Genomic DNA, 19,126 nt, shown 5'->3' with positions numbered 1-19,126 from the left:
TTACTTTGTACAATAATTGTTGATTTCCTTTTACAGCGCATATAGGGACCTCACGGTGATATGCGCTATATAAGAATGGTTTTTATTATTATTATTATTACTGGTATTCAGCTATTGTTTGCTTATCCTGAAAATCAAGTGGAAATTTGGTTGGTAATCCTGTTTTATCAAGGCAAAAGTTTCATGCTAAGCAAATTTTTGTGCTTAACAACTCCATGAAATTGGGCCCTGGTGTTGGGGCACTCGGGGGGGGGGACACCCCGCCCCACGTGCCTACATACAACCCAACTCGAGAGGGCGCTGTTTAGCACGTGTACGTTGAATTTTGTTAAGCATGTCGTCGTCGCCGCACTCGCTGCGTGTGTTGAAAAAATACAGAAGCCGAAACTACACTCTCTGGACACAGTAAGAGCAATAACACTAACTGGACATTCTCCAAACGTTGTAAGTAGTTTCACTTACTATTCGGTATTTCACCGAATGTAGCTTTTAGTTTTAAAGGTCACTTAATACATGGAGGTATACGTGGTATTACTGCGAATACTTTTCTTCCAGGTTCGCGCAAGCTGCTGTTTTTTACGACGGATGATTTAAAATTTGCGCAGGGGTAGCTCGGGCGCAAACTTTGTACACTTTAAAGAAAATTTACCCGAATAGTTTGTAAAAAAGTGTAATTTCAATCATACTATCTGATTTCATACATAGTAACAACTAACACATAAATACAGTGGAATCAACACGGTAATTATATAACACATACTACACAGTAGCATAATAAATATCGTAGGAGGTCCTGTTTTCAAGGTGTCCCTATATAATATAAAATCGTGGCAAATCTTTATTCCTTTTAAATACCTCTCTGTTGTAGTGTTGTGCGCGATGTTATTGTAAACAGTTCCTAGCTAGATACAAAAATTTTGGTTTTATTTCCAAGCAAAGATTCTCCTCTCCCTTGACCAAAACTTAGAAACACGTAAGGCTCCACTGGTTATCTGCACTTGTAAATGCAAAAAGTTTTGTATTTTAGGCATTTCTACAACTTGTTATTACAAGGTACAAAAATCCCAAAAATATGTCATAATGTTGAGGCCATATATTCCATATATAAAAGGACATGGAGTATTACTTAGCTTTTTTGAATGTGTTCATTTGAGCCACATTCAATCATTCTCATGAAGTTTCATCAAAATCTGAGAGGGTCACCTGGGAACTTTTTTGAAAACTGGTTGAATGACCCAATAATGAAAGAAAAATCACCCTTGTCACACGAAGTTGTGTGCTTTCAGATGCTTGATTTCGAGACCTCAAATTCTAAACTTGAGGTCTCGAAATAAAATTCATGGAAAATTACTTCTTTCTTGCCGAAGAGCATGTCTCAGTATTGTCAGATTTTAACACTATGAGAGGACAATAACTTCCGATCATAGTAAGAAATCCCACTATGGAAGGACTGGTAAGAATATCCGATAAAAATCTACGCACTCCGTACTGTCCTGGCAAATGCTGCCCCAGTCAATGTCGCACCCTAGCAAAGTTGCCCCTGACTAGTGGTGATACTGTTACCCCCCTCCTGAGGGCCAAGAGGCCGAAAAGGGTAATGAGCATGTTTTGCCATAGAACGGAAATATTGCAAAAAAACACTAGACCCAGTAACTGTGGCGCTGTATTCCTTTTTTCGCAATTTTGACATTAACGGTCATTATGATCAATAATGTCAACATTTTGAAAAACGGAATACAGCGCCCCAGTTACTGGATGACCGATAATGTCAGAATTTAGAAAAACAGAATACAGCGCCCCTGTTACTGGGTCTAGTCAAACACGTACAATTTCGACAGCTAGTCACCAGATTTGCCCCATTTTTACCACTTTTAAAAAATCACGACAAAAATTCTATGAACACTTGTGAGCTTGATCCTCATAATCATTTCATATCACTAAAAACACAGTTGAGGAAATAATTTGGAAAATAATAAGAAAAAGGACAACAAGAGCTAAACAAATGGTCAGTCTCATAACCAGGTCATCAACCACAAAGATCAAGAGTGTTACAAACTGAAACAAAGAAAATGCTGGGCTTGTTTGGTAAAGAAAAGTTTGTTTTTATTATCGATTGGAAACTTTTGGGGAAAAAGGCATGGCAGTTAGTTTGGAGGTTTTCTGTTCATTTTAATTATAATTTAGTTGCATTTTGTGCCCTTTGATACCCTTGGTAGAATGTTCATTTAGTCTGTGTGGCGGTTGGTAAAAGGTGGTGGGTTACACCCAACTGGCCATCGACCGGTTGTAACCCTCCATTCTACTAACTGATGGTCGCACAGACTGGAGGGTTATCAGACAACTGGGGCAACATATCACCTTATGTCATGTATGTGTAGTTTAGATCAGTTTTGTCAGACTAGTGACCGGATTTAGTTTCCTAAGCTTTCATGCTTTTATGCTCACAGTTGGGATTAAGTTCCAGAATACTTTTGGGAATATCACCACAATGAAACCATGAGTTTTGAAACCATGAATACTTTTCTCTTTTAAAAAATGTGGCTTTCATTCACTGTGAAATGGCCAATCTGCCATGGCTTGTTGGCATCTGGGGCTTGCCTCTCATGCCAAATACAGGGTGTGTTCAATTAGCTTCCCTGTGTTGACCCTGGTGAGCTCATTTGGGTGAGCCCTTAACAAGGGCTAATTGAACGATAACTCGCACTCTCGTTGTGATGTCATGCACCTGGGGCCAGCCCCAAGTGACCCGTTTCACAAGCAGGGCACTTGAGGCTGACCCGGGTGAGCCCCTGGATTGACGTCTAAGCTATTCGAACGTACCGGGGGCAGATCGGGGTCGACCTGGGGAAGCTAATTCAACGCACCCACAGTTGATCTCTCAAGATGATCTTGATTGATCTACAATTCATGACTGTCTTACAACAGGACAAGGTCTAAAATTGAGGACTAAACAATAAAGAATAATTCTGAGCACAAATTCCAGTACCAATCTGTTAATATGGGCCAAATGAATCATAACACAGATTCAATAGTGTACACCTTGTTTACATGCTATTGTCTGAGCATGTTTACACACTGCCAAAGGCAGCCCCTGGCCATGTTTTTTAAACCAGGTAAAGTTAATCCAACTCTGTTTTGTGTCCATAAATATTTTGCTTGTACAATTTATACATATGTAAATTATACACATTTCCCTGTGTTAATTAGTTACCTTTTTTGTATAAATAAACGCTTTAAGGAGAGTTATAACTTAAACCTTTGAAAATGAAATTAGTTGTGAAATCTGAATAACATTGACTTGTCTGCTTTGTCTTTGAAGAAGCTGTGCCCAACAAACTGGACCTTGATAGTATACATGTTAACAAGCTGAGCTTGTTATTGCAATACTTCAAGCAAGATGGCAACAATAGCATCAGAAGCACCACCTTCACAGGTTGATACACCTGCATCAAGCCATGAAAGTCAACTCATTACCGCACCCAAAACCAAGAAGAGAAGTCAAGAAACCCAACCTGGGATAGTTTATCTTAGCAGGATACCAACGTTTATGAAGCCTAGACGTATCCAGCAGATATTTGGTCAACATGGAGAGATAGGAAGAACATTTATGCAGCCAGAAGGTATACCAATTTACATTCAGATATCAAATAATAAACCATATAAGGGAAACTGACTGGTACTAGTAGACAGCCATCATGGCTAGTAGCTCAGTTTGTAGAGCGCCGGCACGTTGATCCGGAGTTCATTGGTTCAATTCCCGCTCCACTAAACTTGTCTTTGTTTAATTCAATATTATTTAAAAATTACCCTGTCAGTTTCCCTCGTTGTTTATCATTTGATATTTTAAATAAATGGTTGCATCCCCTTGAAGTGATACAGTATACAATTGTTGCACGCTGTGACTGGGGTCCATGGCATTTTGTACACCTGAAGGGGAAAATGCCATTTGCCACTGAGGGTGTACTAAACCCATGGACCCCAGTCACAGCATGCAACGATTGTTTTGTTATACCTCGGTAATATTGTTATTCCTCTTCTCGAAGTTCTGTTGTCATCTTCAAACATTATTAATGCATTATTAATGCGGAGCAATGCATAGTTTAATCATGGTTAAATGACAAACAGTTCAAATAAGAAACAATTCTTTACCTGTTCCCTCAAACCCGCGTGTGTTTCGTACAGCGCTGGAAATCGACCAACGATGGGAACGATCAAGGTTTCATGTTACCCGGCGCACTGTGCATTACGCGTAGCGCGCATCCTTAGCCATGATACATGTGTATTTGTTGCAAGGCACGTGATTGGTATTCGACCAATCAAACTTCACAATTTGTACAGAGGTATAGCAATGACTGTTGCTTTCCAGACTGCATCATTAATGGCATGTACAGGATATGGCTACTGACTGGCACCCCATACAAGGATGTTGACAAAACAGAGCGCAGAATAAGAAAGTCTGTTTGCACTTCATGAAACAATGCACAAACAGCGGGCATGGTCTAACAGTGACACACAGAACCCTGACAAATGATAGAAATGCTTGGTTTGTGTGAGATACATTAAAGCACTGCTGGGACTCAACATACAGTCTAACCTTTTTTTAACCCACGATATTCCATGATATTGCAATGTATGAAAAGTAGTCTAAAATTTCAAATTCCATCTCTCCAAGCTAGTAAGTATTAAAATTATAACAATAAATTTAATCAAGGTATACATTTTTCAAGAGTACTGTCTAACCATGGTGTGAAAACCTTGGCCTATTAGTATTACACACACACAATTAAAGTGTCTTCTGCGCATGACTGTTCTACATATGTGCATATTTAATTAAATCCCGCCGATTTCATTCTATAAAGCACATGACTTCCTCATTCCCAAACAGTATTGGGTTGTGGTTTGTGTAATATGTATGATCCCAGTGTGATCTGCATTTCGGGCACAGTCTCCACATAGGGGAGGTAAATGATACGATTGTGTTACTTCTGTATTGGCTGTGTGCGACCGACCGCCTGAATGCTGAAGTCTTTGATGTTGGTTTTTTCAAAGAGGGTATGACCCAGAAGTTAAATGTGTAAAAAAATAAAAATAAAATGTTCACATTGCATGAACCAAAATATGATCTGGAATTTTGACACAGGGTCTTCCATTGGAAAGCCCCGTGTCAAATGATGTAATTTTCTTCAACAGCGCCCTCTCATGACAAGTGAAAAATTCCTTCTTGATGAAACCTTTTACAAGTTCAAGGAAGTAAAAAACTAAGCACAAACTTATCAATTTTTAATGTTTGGAAAAGAAATAAACAATGACGTCAAAGATATTTCAACTAACAGTGTGTTAACACTTGATCCAGCAAGGTGAATCAGATCTGGCGAGGTGAATCAAGCCGTTATCAGGCTAATCCCTGTCGCGTTTACACTTGAGTCTGATGTGGCATTGATGCACCTTTCCCAGTGCTTGTTGAAAGGAAGTTCAACACTGCTTGTGTCAAAGGTCAACTCAAGAAGCTAATTACCACCGTGAATGGAAAAAAACACTGTTTACCACTGTGAATGTAAAAAAAACATGGTTATGCATTGGCATAACCAACGTTGCATTTTCATATCCATGCTCTATTAAACCGGTTGCTTACTACTAGCTTTTTTGCATTTTACTAGCTTTTTTGAATCACCGTGTGTTTACACTAGCGGTGATTCACCTTAGATTCACCTTTGATTCACCTTGGTGGATCTGATTCACTCTGCCGGATCAAGTGTAAACGCGGTATTAGGCTTAATCACACTCTTTTGGTCAACTGCAAATTCTGTAAAACCACAATTAGCTTGATGTACATTACAATCATGTTTCAAACATTTAAGACACTGGACACCATTGGTAATTGTCAAGACCAGTCTTCTCACTTGGTGTATCTAAACATATATGCATAAAATATGCTCAATTGGTCGTCAAAGTTGCTAGATATGAATGAAATAAAAAACAGCCTTGTCACACGAAGTTGTGTGCTTTCAGATGCTTGATTTCGTGACCTCAAATTTTAAACTTGAGGTCTCGAAATTAAATTCGTGGAAAATTCCTTCTTTCTCAACAACTATGTCACTTCAGAGGGAGCTGTTTCTTACAATGTTTTATACTGTCAACCTCTCCCGTTACTCTTCACCAAGTATGGTTTTATGCTAATAATTGTTTAGAGTAATTACCAGTAGTGTCCACTGCCTGTAATGTTTACAACATTTTCCCTTTACTTTTGACGATACACCAGCTCTGCTACTTTGGACATCTACTCTGAACACCTTGTTTATATTTCAACAAAATGTTATTTTTTATTTTGCTCTCTTTTCAGATAAAAATAGTCGACAAGCTCGTAAGAAGAAAGGTGGAAGCAAGACGGTTGTATTTTGTGAGGGATGGGTGGAGTACAAGGATAAGAAGATTGCAAAGAGAGTTGCATTGACACTCAATAATACTAGAGTCAGTGGAAAGAAGAGAAGTCGATACTATGATGATCTGTGGAGTCTCAAGTATTTACATCGATTTCAGTGGGCACATTTAGCAGGACAACTGGAATATGAACGACAGGTCCAGAAACAAAGAGTACGTGCTGAAGTTGTGCAGGTTAAAAAGGAAACAAATTTATACTTGAAAAATGTTGAGAAAAGCACTTGGTTAGACAGAATGGAAAAGAAGAAAAAGAAACAAGGACAAGAATGGACTCATAGATTACATGAGTACAAGCAGCGGACTAGTCGAGATCATCAATCTACTTTACATGTACAGCGGTCTGGCAAAGTCTCTTCAAGTCTTCTGGGCAAGATATTCGCCAGCAAAGAATAAGAACATTTCCAAGGTTTTTAGCATTTATGTAATACTCTATCTTAATGTATGTGTGATGTAACAGGCAACGCTACAAACCACACCTTTGCTAATGCAATTGCGAAGCAAACTTTAAACTATATACAATTCACATTGTGCTGCAGAGTCAGAATTTTTGGAACATGTTGCGTTTTAATTACTAACTAAAAATAGAGAGGATATATGTTTAAATCATTTCAGACAATTTTCTTTAAAATTCTGATGAACAAAATTTAAGATGTCACATTCAATCACTATAGTTTTGACCAATACAGTTCAAACTTTCACAGGTTTGTTATTTTGTGCACATGTTGAGGTACACCAAGTGAGAAGACTGGTCTTTAACAATTACCAATAGTGTCCTACACAGACACATTGTCATCACTATGACAATGTGTTTGTAGGCCATGTCTGAGTAGCAAGTGATTGTTTGTGGTTTCCAAGCATTCCTAGAATGAAGAGTTTGTTGCAATGTAAACTGCACTGATTGATAACACTTGATAACACTTTCTGAATGGGGTTGCAAAATTGTTAGTTTGACTGAAAAAATTTCCCTGTGTGACACAACTGTAAGACATGTATGAGAGTGTTGAAATTCCATCAGGTAGTTTGCCGGGATGCACCTCATCTCATTAAAAACCCTAACCCCTTAACCCTAACCCCCTGACTGTTTTTGCTAAAAAACATACCTAATCCGCCAAAATCAATCAAATGAGAGACTGTAAATATGCAACTGTACTGAATCCGCCATAATCAACCAAAGCTGACTCCATCACAATCAACCAACTGAAAGAATTGTGATTGAATTAGGCTTGTTTTTTTGGTGGCTCAGTCACAATGAATTTATTCTGTTCGCACTACCGTTACAGGAATATCACTGTTGCATCACTGCCTCTTTTTTTTTTTTTTTCCCCTTTTTTTTAAATGCTTTTGTGGGGGTTCTTTTGTTAGGTTTTTCTCGAAATGCACTGCCATTGCAGGAATATCCACTGATATTTTTTGGTTTTGTTTTTTTGACACAAAATGAGAGGAAAAAATTAATTGTGCGGGGAGTCCTAAGATGTCTCGGTCGGTAATCTCGTCTACTCATTGTTGTAGGTGGTGCTGGTGGTGTTCCCTGCGTCTTTGCTGCTTACAAGAGAGTGGTACTTGATCAAGCACGGTCCACCACACAGGTAGACCCCACACGCTTGACACCCTCGTCTCGTCGTCTTGGTTCTTCTTGACTTGGTCACTCCGTTGTGCAGTCTGCACCAGCGACACCAACGTGCGTAGCAACCTGGCATCCTAGTAGATGTGTGTCCAAGGGCGTTCTTGGCTTTCACCCTCTTGGAACCATAGAACTGCACCTTAGCTCTGCCTTGGGCATACCCGTCAATCAGCTCTGTTGCAACATCCAAGATGAACTTGGAGTGGGTGGGGGCACTTTCATCTTCATCGGAGCTTTCCAGACTGTTGCTTGCTGTGGTGCTGTGGTGTTTGCGGTAGCATATCCACGCGTTCACTCTTGCTATGTCGATAAGGAAGTAGAGGATTTTTCTCCACCACAGCTGGGACTTTCTTGAGCAGGAATAATACGATCGGAGCTGTCCCCCACGATCAACCCCTCCCATGTAGCGGGTGTAATCAATTGCCTGTGGAGGTGCAGAGATGGTCTTTTTCTTGAGGCGTCCAGTGCCATCATCGGCGATCTTTCGCTGTATGGAGTGCTCCTGAGGGTCTCTCCACCCTTGATGTACTGAAGATAGAAGCAGCATCACTCTGCTGTCCTTCCAAGCAGCAACAGTCAGCTGACCGTTCTGGCGTGTCGAGAAGGAGCCCCGAGGGTTGCTGCTCATCCTCTTCACCCTCTCGCTGTTAAAATCTTTGGGAAGGCCTTTGCTATTGCCTTTGATGGCTCCGGTCAGGTACGTCTTTTTGCTGAGAAGATGTCGCGCCAAGGGGATCGATGTGTATAGCTTGTCAGTGTACAGGTGGTGGTATGCGTTTAGATGAAATTGTGCCGTGTCCATTGTGATGTCCAACATCTTCGCAGGCTTTTGACCGTGAGGGTGGACGATGAAGTTTAGAATGAACCCTGTAGCTGATTCGGCGATGGCGTAAACTTTGAAGCCGGCACGAATTGGCTTCAGGGGCATGAAAAACTTGCGGACACTAGCCTTGAATCCCCTGTACCGGATCATCGCCTCGTCTATGGTCAGCTCCCGATCCGGCACGTACTTCCTCAGGCACTGTTTGCGGACCTTGCCTGCATCGGTCGCACTTCTGCGGATGGTCTGCCGTAGATTACTATGCTCTTATTCGAGTCTCCTCTTCTTCTGTTGGCTCGCACTTTGCTGCAGAGGTCGTTTTTTCCCATGGCCCTGTGAGCGTGGATCAACTCCCTTACTCCCTTTCGCACTGCTGTTCTTCTCCTTGTCTTTCTTCTTCGCTTATCGGCAGCCTTCTTCTTCCTCTCCTCTCTCCTCACTCCTCTCTCATGATCTCTAGCAGTTCTCTTCCCCATTGCAGCTTCTTGAAACACTAAACCCTCTTCACAAGTCAAACTCTCCTGTAGCATTCTTGTCTCTCTTGAAGTCATGATGACACAAGCAAGCACATTGAAGTGTGGTGGGTTTGCATTTTCACCCTTATTTATAGCTGAGCATGCTCTTGAAACTTCTAAAGAAATATTACCATGACAATTACCTATTGTAAAAAACTACTCATTCAGGTTTCTTCAATAAAAAAAGGTATGTAATACAGCATGACATATATATGAATATTGATCTACCCTTGAATTGGGGAATTGGTACCACACCTGGTGGTTCACAATATAACTGCCATCATCGCCCTTTTTTTTTTTTTTTTTTTTTTTTTGATCTTTTTTGATCTTTTTTGTGAATGAGTGGAGGGGGAAGTGAGGCTTCGTTTGAAGAAGATCTCGGCGACTACTCAGTCGAGCTTGAAGTTGTGTTTCTTTCTTGGAGGCCTGCCGAGTGATACTTCAGGAAACACTCCCCTGGGCAGAGGTTGACCCCACAAACTGGACATCCTCTTCTAGTTGTTTTGGGCAGCCCTGACTTGGTAGTGACGTTTTGTTGTCTACACCATCGGCACCATCTGGCGTTCTTCCCAGGCATCTTCGTGGAGTAGTGCCCTCCACTGTTGTGGGCTGGTACTGGTTTTGAGCCCCTAAACTGCCGTGGAGTGGTGCCTTTAGAATATCCCTCGATGAGGCTGGTCGCTACTTCCAAGACAAACTTGGCGTGAGTCATCTTTGGGGTGATCTCTGGCTCCGACTCTGAACTGTCGCTGTTGGTTTCACTGTGAATGGCTGGGTAGTGATGTTTGTATGACAGCCAAGCATTGACTCTGGCGATGTCGATGAGAAAATACAGTATGGAGCGCCACCACAGTTGAGATTTGCGGGCACAGGTGTGATAGGACCGCAGCTGATCCCCTCGGTCCACGCTGCCCATCGACTTGGTGTAGTCCACAGCTTGAGCCGGAGCAGGGACTGTTCTAGGCTTGAGTCTGCCGGTTGCCTCATCTGTGCACTTTCGCTTGAGAGTGTGGGTGGTGGGATCTCTCCAGCCCTGGTGTCCGGTGGAGAGAAGCATCATGACTCTACTGTCTTTCCACACGGTTGCAGTGAGTTGGCCATTCTGCCGGGTGTAGAAAGTGCCTCTGGGTTCCCGGTTCATCCTCTTTACCTTCATGTTTCCATTCTTGTTAGTGAAGTCCAAAGGCAGTCCTTTACTGTTGCTTTTGACGGCTCCGGTGAGGTATGTGCGCTTGGCATGCAACGACCGTGCAAGACCTACTGAAGTATACAGTTTATCTGTGAAGATGTGGTGGTACACATTCAGGTGGTGCTTTGCAACGGCCATTGCAATGTCCGTCATCTTTGCTGGTTGGTCGCCATGAGGGTGCGTCATGAAGTTCAGGAAGTAACCGGTTGAAGATTCTGCCAGAGCATAGATTTTAAAGCCAGCGCGAATCGGTTTCAGTGGCATGAAGAATTTCCTCACGCTGGCTTTAAAACCTCTGTAGCGAATCATTGCCTCATCTATGGCCAGCTCACGGTTGGGTCGGTAGTTCTTGAGGCACCGTCGACGAATCTTGTCCCACAAAGGCTGGAGGGGGTACAGTTGGTTTCGCTTCTTTGTTAGATATCGATGGGCCTTGTCACGGATGAGCTCAGGGTCTTTTGCAGGGTCATTACAAGCGATGTGCTGGTTGAGGACGTCAAACCGATTTCGCTTCATCGTTGTAGCAATCGGTGTGTTCTGGAGCCCGGGATGAGTTGACCAATAGTTCTTGTAGTCGTTGATCTTGACAAGGCCCATCAACATGTGGATGCCAAACCACGCTTTGACCTCATGAATGGTGGTGCGAAACTTGTGGCTGGCAGCGAGGTTTACGTTGGTCCACGTCACCACCATTTGAAGGAGAGAGAGGGGGAAAAACTTCAAAAAGTAGTTGATTGGCGCCGTCTTCTTCTTGAAGGTGGGTCCGGTAGGTCGTTTCCCCTTGAAGTTGCGGATGTTGACGTCTTCTAGTGATCTTGTCCAGCCTCCCTCATCTGGTGCATGGTCTTCTTGGTATACAGATGGAGGGTCCGGGTCATCGTCCGAGTCTGGCTCGATGAAGGTCTTCTTTTTCCGCTTTTGTCGTGGCTTTTGTACGGGCCCTGCACCCCCTTCATCTCCACTGTTTCCCTCGTCCGATCCAGTGTCATCAGGCCTAGCCTCTTCTTCTTCCATGGCCGACTCCTCTTCACAGCATGGAGACTTGTCTCTTGCCTCAGCCATGGCCCTGTCCAGGAATTCCTCCTCCTCAGACTCTGATGTTTCCACTATGGCCCGGTACCCTCTGGCCATGGTAACACCAGCCTCTCTCGCACTGTATCTCAGGGCACTCCTCATCGTTTCGTCGTCCTGTCTTCGGAGCGCAGTGCAGCTAAGTGTGGGCTTCACTTTCCCCTTCCCTTTCTTCTTTCCATCTTTCACTTATCCCTGCATCTTCTTCTCTCCTTTATCTCTGCTCTCATGGGTCGTTTTTCTCGTTCTCTTCCCCATCATGGAGCCGACAAATGTCTCTGCCTCTCCTGTGCTCAAACTCTGTTGTAAATTTCTCACTTCTCGAGAGGTCATCTTGGTCAGCCAATGTGAGACTGGGGACGATACTCAGTAAACACCCTTATTTATAGCAAATATTGCTACTGTTATTCTAATAATTATGTAACATTACATCATAACTACTTCGTGTTCTATTCATATCAAATATAATACAGCTCTTTTCATATTTTAATTGCTGTTTAACAAATACAATAAAGTTCTGCAAAAACTAAAACACCCCATGGCATAAATGGTATGTTCTAGTAGTATTGTGCTATGTGCAATGACAAAGATACCTGAGAACAATAACTGCCTTTATCATTTGTTTATTATAACAGCAGGTTGTCCATGTTTAGATAATGGTAATTAAGTGCACCCGACAAAGCACTTAACCACTGGAACTAGTCCCTCCCAATAGAGGTCAAAGTGTACCCACTGAACCATGTCAATTCCATGGTGTACATGCATCCCCTAATTCTCAGTCAAAGTCCAACACTGCATATTACACACTACCACCTTCCACACTCAGCCAAAGTCCAACACTGCATATTACACACTACCACCTTCCACACTCAGCCAAAGTCCAACACTGTTGGAAACTACACACTACCACCTTCCACACTCAGCCAAAGTCCATTAGTAGTACCTTGACTCATTGGTACTCGACCATCCATAGTCCAACAGCAAATCCAGCTGTCACAGTACTAAACCACCCAAATTCCAACAAAACAATCTGTTTGATTTTGGCTGGCCTGGGGTGGTTAGGGTTTTAACATCAACCAAATGGTACAACATTGTGGTGTATCAAATCTTACAAATCAACCATATTCCACCAATTGACTTTGAGTGATTTGGGATCAACCATATTCCACCAATTGACTTTGAGTGATTTGGGGCCATTAGAAACCCTAACCCCCTAAGCATTTGTACCAGAATGCATTCAAAACCCATCAAACTCCAACAGGTTACTTATTACAACAGTACACAACCCATCATATTCCAACAGCTTATGTACTGGAAGAGTACACAACCTATCATTATCCAACAGTTCAGTGCTGTTGGACTATGATTGAGTGGGTTCTTTCGTAATGTGTTTTACTTGACTATATTAGCCCTATAGGACCAAACCTATCAAAACGCAACAATTATTATTTGTTAAGTTTTTTTTTTTAATTTTCTTTAGGGGGGCTCAGCGCAGTAGCAAATCACTTTTGCTCTACCCTAGAATTGGGGAACTGGTACCACCACACCTGGTGGTTCACAATATAACTGCCATCATCGCCTTTTTTTTTTTTTTTTTTTTTTTTCTTTTTTTTTTTATCTTTTTAGATCTTTTTGGTGAATGAGTGGAGGGGGAAGTGAGGCTTCGTTTGAAGATCTCGGTGACTACACGGTCGAGCTTGAAGTGGTGTTTGTTTCTTTGAGGCCTGCCGAGTGGTACTTCAGGAAACACTCCCCTGGGCAGAGGTTGACCCCACAAACTGGACATCCTCTTCTGGTTGTTTGGGCAGCCCTGACTTGGTAGTGATGTTCTGTTGTCTACACCATCGGCACCATCTGGCGTTCTTCCCAGGCATCTTCGTGGATTAGTGCCCTCCACTGTTGTGGGCTGGTACCGGTTTTGAGCCGCTGAACTGCCGTGGAGTGGTGCCTTTAGAGTATCCCTCGATGAGGCTGGTCGCCACTTCCTCGACAAACTTGGACGTCATCTTTGGGGTGTTCTCTGGCTCCGGCTCTGAACTGTCGCTGTCGGTTTCACTGTCAATGGCTGGGTGGTGGTGTTTGTAAGACAGCCAAGCATTGACTCTGGTGATGTCGATTAGAATATACAAAATGGAGCGCCACCACAGTTGAGACTTCCGGGCACAGGTGTGATAGGACCGCAGCTGATCCCCTCGGTCCACGCCGCCCATCGACTTAGTGTAATCCACAGCTTGAGAAGGAGCAGGGACTGTCCTAGGTTTGAGTCGGCCGGTTGCCTCATCTGGGCACTTTCGCTTGAGAGTGAGGTTGGTGGGATCCCTCCAGCCCTGGTGTCCAGTGGAGAGAAGCATCATGACTCTACTGTCTTTCCACACGGTTGCGGTGAGTTGGCCATTCTGCCGGGTGTAAAATGTGCCTCTGGGTTCACGGTTCATCCTCTTCAGCTTCATGTTCCCGTTCTTCGCAGTGAAGTCTAAAGGCAGTCCTTATACTCCAACAGCTTATGTATTATAGTACAGTACACAACCCATCATACTCCAACAGCTTATGTACTGGTACAGTACACTACCCATCATACTCCAACAGCTTATATACTGGTACTGTACACAACCCATCATACTCCAACAGCTTATGTACTATAGTACAGTACACAACCCATCATACTCCAACAGCTTTATACTGGTAAAGCACACAACCCATCATACTCCAACAGCTTATATACTGGTACAGTACACAACCCATCATACTCCAACAGCTTATGTACTATAGTACAGTACACAACCCATCATACTCCAACAGCTTATATACTGGTACAGCACACAACCCATCATACTCCAACAGCTTTATACTGGTACAGTACACAACCCATCATACTCCAACAGCTTATATACTGGTACTGTACACAACCCATCATACTCCAACAGCTTACATATGTACTATAGTACAGTACACAACCCATCATACTCCAACAGCTTATAACTGGTACAGCACACAACCCATCATACTCCAACAGCATATACTGGTACAACACACAACCCATCATACTCCTTACACTTCCTTTACACTGGCTTTAAAACCTCGGTATTTCACCATGGCCTCGTCGAGACTCAGCTCCCAGTGTGGTTTGTAGTTTCTTAGACATTTTCGACGCACCTTGTCCCATGCAAGCAGGATTGGATGAAGTGGGGATTTCTTCTTGGCATGGTAGCGATGAACTTTGTCACGTATCAGATCTGGATTTTTGTCCGGGTCATTGCAGGAGATGTGCTGACTGAGGGCATCAAATCGATGGCGCTTCATGGTCTGTGATATCAGCTTGTTGCGCAGCCCAGGATGAGATGACCAGTAGTCTTTGTAATTGTTGATTTTGACCATGCCCATCATCAGGTGAATCCCTACCCAAGCTCTAATTTCTTGAAGAGATGTTGGTCGCTGCCTGCCTTTGCGTAAGCTCTTGTTGGTCCAAGTGACGATCATTGTAAATAAAGCCAAAGGAAAAAACTTCAAAAAATACTTTAGCGGCGACGCTTTCTTCGAAAACTTTGGCCCATGGGGTTTCTTGCCTCTAAACGATCTGACGCGGACGTCCTCAAGGGTTCTCGTCCAACCAGCTTCATCAGGGGCATAGTCCTCTTGGTAGGCGAATGGCGGGTCTGGGTCGTTGTCGGAGTCGGGTAGCGGAGCTTGCTTGGTCTTTTTTCTGGGGGTTTTGGTCTTTGGTGGTCGTGTGGATGGTCCAGTTTCATCTTCCTCGGCAGTCTCCTACTCTTCTCTTCCCCCATCTTCAGTGACGGTTTCTCTCCTGTTCTCCTCCTCTCCTGTCTCCTCACTGTCTCCCGTCTCTATCAGTGAAGTTTCCCTCCTCTCTTCTCCTGTCTCATCTCCTGTCTCATCTCCTGTCTCCTCGCCCTCCATGGCATCTGCTTGCTCATCACAACAAGCTGGGAGCGATCCTGTTGCCTCTGCCACTGCTCTGTCAAGGTACTCTTCTTCCTCACTCTCAGAGGTCTCAGCAAGGGCTCGATACCTTCCTCTGGACATAGATATGCCACTGCTCTTTACACTATCACGAATTGCTTGGCGAAGCCCATCACACTCCTCCTTGTAGAGTCGATCCAACTTTGCTTTTTGTGTCTCCCTTGGTCGACAAACCTTGATCTTGCCTTTTCCTTTCTTCCCCCTTTCCTCCTCCCCCCTTTCCTCCTCCTTTCTTTCCCTTGACCATTCCTTCATCCTCACTCTGGCGCTGTCTCTCGGTTTTCTTCCTTCCAATCATGGACTCTACAAACCCATCCACTTCCTCACTTCTCAAACTCTGCTGTAGCAATCTGGCTTCACGAGCTGTCATGTTGTTATCACTGTAGTCACTTACAGACTGGGTGATGAAGCTCAGAAAACCCTCATATTTATAGGAAATGGTGCCATTGTTATTGAAATTTTAATTCATAACTATTACATCACAGTACTTAGATTATGTAACATTTTATACAAATTTGTGAAATATGCTTTTTTAGATAACAATAACAAATAAAAAGTACAATTACTTTTTGAAACTACCTACATTTCAATGGTAGAGTCCATCCACCTGCCTTATGCATTGTTTATTACAAAGTAAACATTTGCAAGACCTATGGCAAGAAAAAAGGACAAGCACACATAAATCTTAACTACCACCAGTCACCCTGGTGACTTGTTTGCTACAAGCCACACACCATCCCCACACATACCCTCCCACACACCATCCCCACACATACCCTAATACTAATCACCTCAACCTTCCCCAATCAAACAAAATTACACATCAGTAGACCTTGGAGGATAGAGCAATGCCAGACACTACATTTGACACATACACCATACCCATTCAATCAAATCTCAACAGCACTGCTAAATAGCAATGATACACAACCCCACAGAATCAAACACCCAATCTTAACTGGGCCATACCTGATCTATCAAAGTTAAACACTTTAGCCTGTTTGATTTTGTAGGGTTAAGGATTGATAGGGTTTTGATGTTAATTTGGAAACGATTTAGATACCTCTGGTAGGGAAGTGAGTGGTAGTCTCCGGGCTTTCAACTTGGTGTTAGTCCACTTGACTATCGATGTCATGAGAAGCAGCGGAAAAAGCTTCAAGAAGTACTTCACTGGTGTTGACTTCTTCCCGAACGTTGGGCCTCTGGGTTTTCTCCCCTTGAAACTGTGGACTTGGATATTCTCCAGATGGCGGGTCCAACCCTGGGCTTCCGGCGCATAGTCCCTCTGGTAGGCGGAGGGGGGATCAGGGTCGCCGTCTGAGTCAACCGGGGCGTGTGTTTGCTTCCTCTTCTTCTTATGTTTCTTCTTGGAAGAAGTTTGTGGCTCGATGGAGTCCTCTCCCCCTTCCCCTTCAGTCTGGGAGCTGCAGGAATCAGCAGGTGGCACGTCAACCGAATACTCTCCCTCATCACCTCCTGTCTCAAAGCTGTCCCCTCCCGTCTGCGAGCTGTAGGAATCAGCAGGGGCCGGTGTTTTCTTCCTTGGCTTGTTCTTCTTCTTTTCCATCTTCTTGGAAGTACATGGCTCGTCCACCAAATCCTCTCCCTCATCCCCTCCTGTCTCAAAGCTGTCTTCAGCCTCAAAGCTGTCCCCACCACATTCGGCAGCCAGGGTGAAGGGTGAACTGCCTCTTGCCTCTGCCACAGCCTGGTCGAGGAAAGCTTCCTCCTCGCTCTCCGATGTCTCCACCAGGGCTCTGTAAGACCTCCCCATCCTCATGCCCGCATCTTCCATGCTTGACCTGATGGCTGCTCTCAAGCGGCTGTTCTTTTCTTTGAGAAGTCTATCCATCCTAGCCGGGTCTTTGGCGGTGGGAAGGCGGGCCTTGCCTTTCCCCTTTCGTTTCCCCTTGCCTCCTCTCTTCTCTCCCGTCTCCTCTCCTTTTTTCTCCTGCCGGGTCATTATCGAAGAAGATGACTGGACGAACATGTCTCGCTCTTCCACTGTCAGACTGAACTGAAGATTCTCAACCTCTCTACATGTCATGGTGACTAGCTTTTGTTTAGTCAATGTGTGACTGGGGATGAGCCTCAAGAAACAGCCACTTATATAGCCCTAGGTGTCTTAGTTATGGTAATTATCACATAAAATTACATAATACGTACTTACCATTTAAATAGGAAATATTGTTATTATATGACAATGCTACTAAAATTACAATAAATCATGTGATATTTAATTCACAGAAACTAGTCAACCCCGCACTGAAATGGTTGGGCCTGCCATTGTAAGAAACAATGGGGTCATCAATACACCACATGTACACATATTCACACCACATGCCTTTATCAGTTTTTTCCATCTCCTTGCCCTGAAAACCCCCATCACCGTAATACAATCAACCACTCCATCAAAGTCAAACGGGTGGCACATAACAACTCCCACCATACCAAACCCATCACAGTCCACCAGGGTAATTGCAAGTCCACAGTACCCATTCCATCACACTCTGTCACACCCCCTCACTTCATTGATAGTACACATCACCTAGACCATCATATCCCAACTTTCACAGTACTAAACCAAACAAGTGCAACAAATTCAATCTGTTTGATTTTAATAATAATAATAATAAAAGATATTTATAATGCGCTTTTCCAAAACTTGAGGAAAGAGATAATTTTAAAGTTTTTTCTTATAAATAACAACACAAGAAGATTTACGGACATTAATTGGGAGATTGTTCCAAAGTTCAGCAGCAGAGTGTGAGAAGGCACGTTTGCCATAAGTTAATCTAGATTTATGAGTTAGCTAGGCCTGGGGTGGTTAGGGTTTTAACTTACAGTTGTGTCACACAGGGCAACCTTTTCAGGCATGGTCGTTCATGTAGCGCTTTGATATTGTCAACTGTATAACCTTTCATGTCTAGCTGTTGAACTTGTATTGCGCTCTCTCAAGGACCAGCCTGTTCGAGAGCGCATATTTTATTTACAGTATTTCCAGAAAACCAAAAGCCAATAATATGATCTCCACCTGGCTAATGATATGAGCTTTATCAATAGACTGATCCATTAGGCTCCGCCCATGCCGCTTGCGTGTCGGACCTTATTTTGTCGGACTTTTGGAGGCGCAATGGGTTGTGATTGGTCAATACGCAATGAGGCGGAGCTTAATGGATGGGTCTATTGTATTTATCAATAATTGAACATTGGTCATGAATGATAGGTACATTACATGTATGTAAGTTGACAGCTTTTGTAAGTTGACAGCTTTTGTAAGTTTTAGTGTTATTTACAGGGAATGGCAAATGATCCTACACATAGTGTAGTTTCACGAAACACAGGTCTGTTTCTGATTAAAACTGCTCGAAAAAGTACGAAAAAGCTTCTTGGGTTCTCCAATCAAAATTGTATGTCCATAAAGGCAGTAAACATGTACATATTAACCTGTATATGTAACGACCCAGTATAAAGGACAAACATCATACCATGCT

General features: G+C 43.2%; 4 protein-coding genes across 4 annotated transcripts; 1 reads left to right on the top strand and 3 right to left on the bottom strand.

Moving 5' to 3' along the window:
* The first annotated feature begins 326 nt into the window (after window positions 1-326).
* Window positions 327-7,023, top strand: LOC139950005 (activator of basal transcription 1-like). Its single transcript, XM_071948624.1, has 3 exons — window positions 327-444; window positions 3,320-3,620; window positions 6,341-7,023. Exons 2-3 carry the CDS (start codon window positions 3,398-3,400, stop codon window positions 6,829-6,831), a joined length of 714 nt encoding a protein of 237 aa, XP_071804725.1. The 5' UTR covers window positions 327-444; window positions 3,320-3,397; the 3' UTR covers window positions 6,832-7,023.
* Window positions 7,024-7,779: 756 nt separating this feature from the next.
* Window positions 7,780-9,032, bottom strand: LOC139950057 (piggyBac transposable element-derived protein 4-like). The gene has a single exon (XM_071948689.1). The coding sequence runs from the start codon at window positions 9,030-9,032 to the stop codon at window positions 7,932-7,934; it is 1,101 nt and encodes a 366-aa protein (XP_071804790.1). The 3' UTR covers window positions 7,780-7,931.
* A 727-nt stretch (window positions 9,033-9,759) lies between these two features.
* Window positions 9,760-15,887, bottom strand: LOC139950054 (uncharacterized). Its single transcript, XM_071948687.1, is given in 2 exon segments — window positions 9,760-11,771; window positions 14,706-15,887. Coding segments are annotated over 2 exon segments (3,174 nt in total). The 3' UTR covers window positions 9,760-9,779.
* LOC139950006 (piggyBac transposable element-derived protein 4-like) lies at window positions 13,311-14,705 on the bottom strand. Its single transcript, XM_071948625.1, has one exon. The coding sequence runs from the start codon at window positions 14,102-14,104 to the stop codon at window positions 13,538-13,540; it is 567 nt and encodes a 188-aa protein (XP_071804726.1). The 5' UTR covers window positions 14,105-14,705; the 3' UTR covers window positions 13,311-13,537.
* Window positions 15,888-19,126: the final 3,239 nt, after the last annotated feature.

The sequence above is a fragment of the Asterias amurensis genome, chromosome 17, assembly GCF_032118995.1.
Source record: "Asterias amurensis chromosome 17, ASM3211899v1".
NCBI lineage: Eukaryota > Metazoa > Echinodermata > Asteroidea > Forcipulatida > Asteriidae > Asterias > Asterias amurensis.
The sequence above is the reverse complement of the archived record's forward strand: the minus strand, read 5'-3'. Positions and strand labels throughout refer to the sequence as shown.

Coding starts and splice junctions, on each gene's coding strand:
- LOC139950006 (XM_071948625.1), bottom strand. CDS start 14,104: ATGAAGCTGAAGAGGATGAACCGTGAACCCAGAGGCACATTTTACACC.
- LOC139950005 (XM_071948624.1), top strand. CDS start 3,398: ATGGCAACAATAGCATCAGAAGCACCACCTTCACAGGTTGATACACCT. Junction 3,621..6,340: donor AACATTTATGCAGCCAGAAG/GTATACCAATTT, acceptor CTCTCTTTTCAG/ATAAAAATAGTCGACAAGCT.
- LOC139950057 (XM_071948689.1), bottom strand. CDS start 9,032: ATGATCCGGTACAGGGGATTCAAGGCTAGTGTCCGCAAGTTTTTCATG.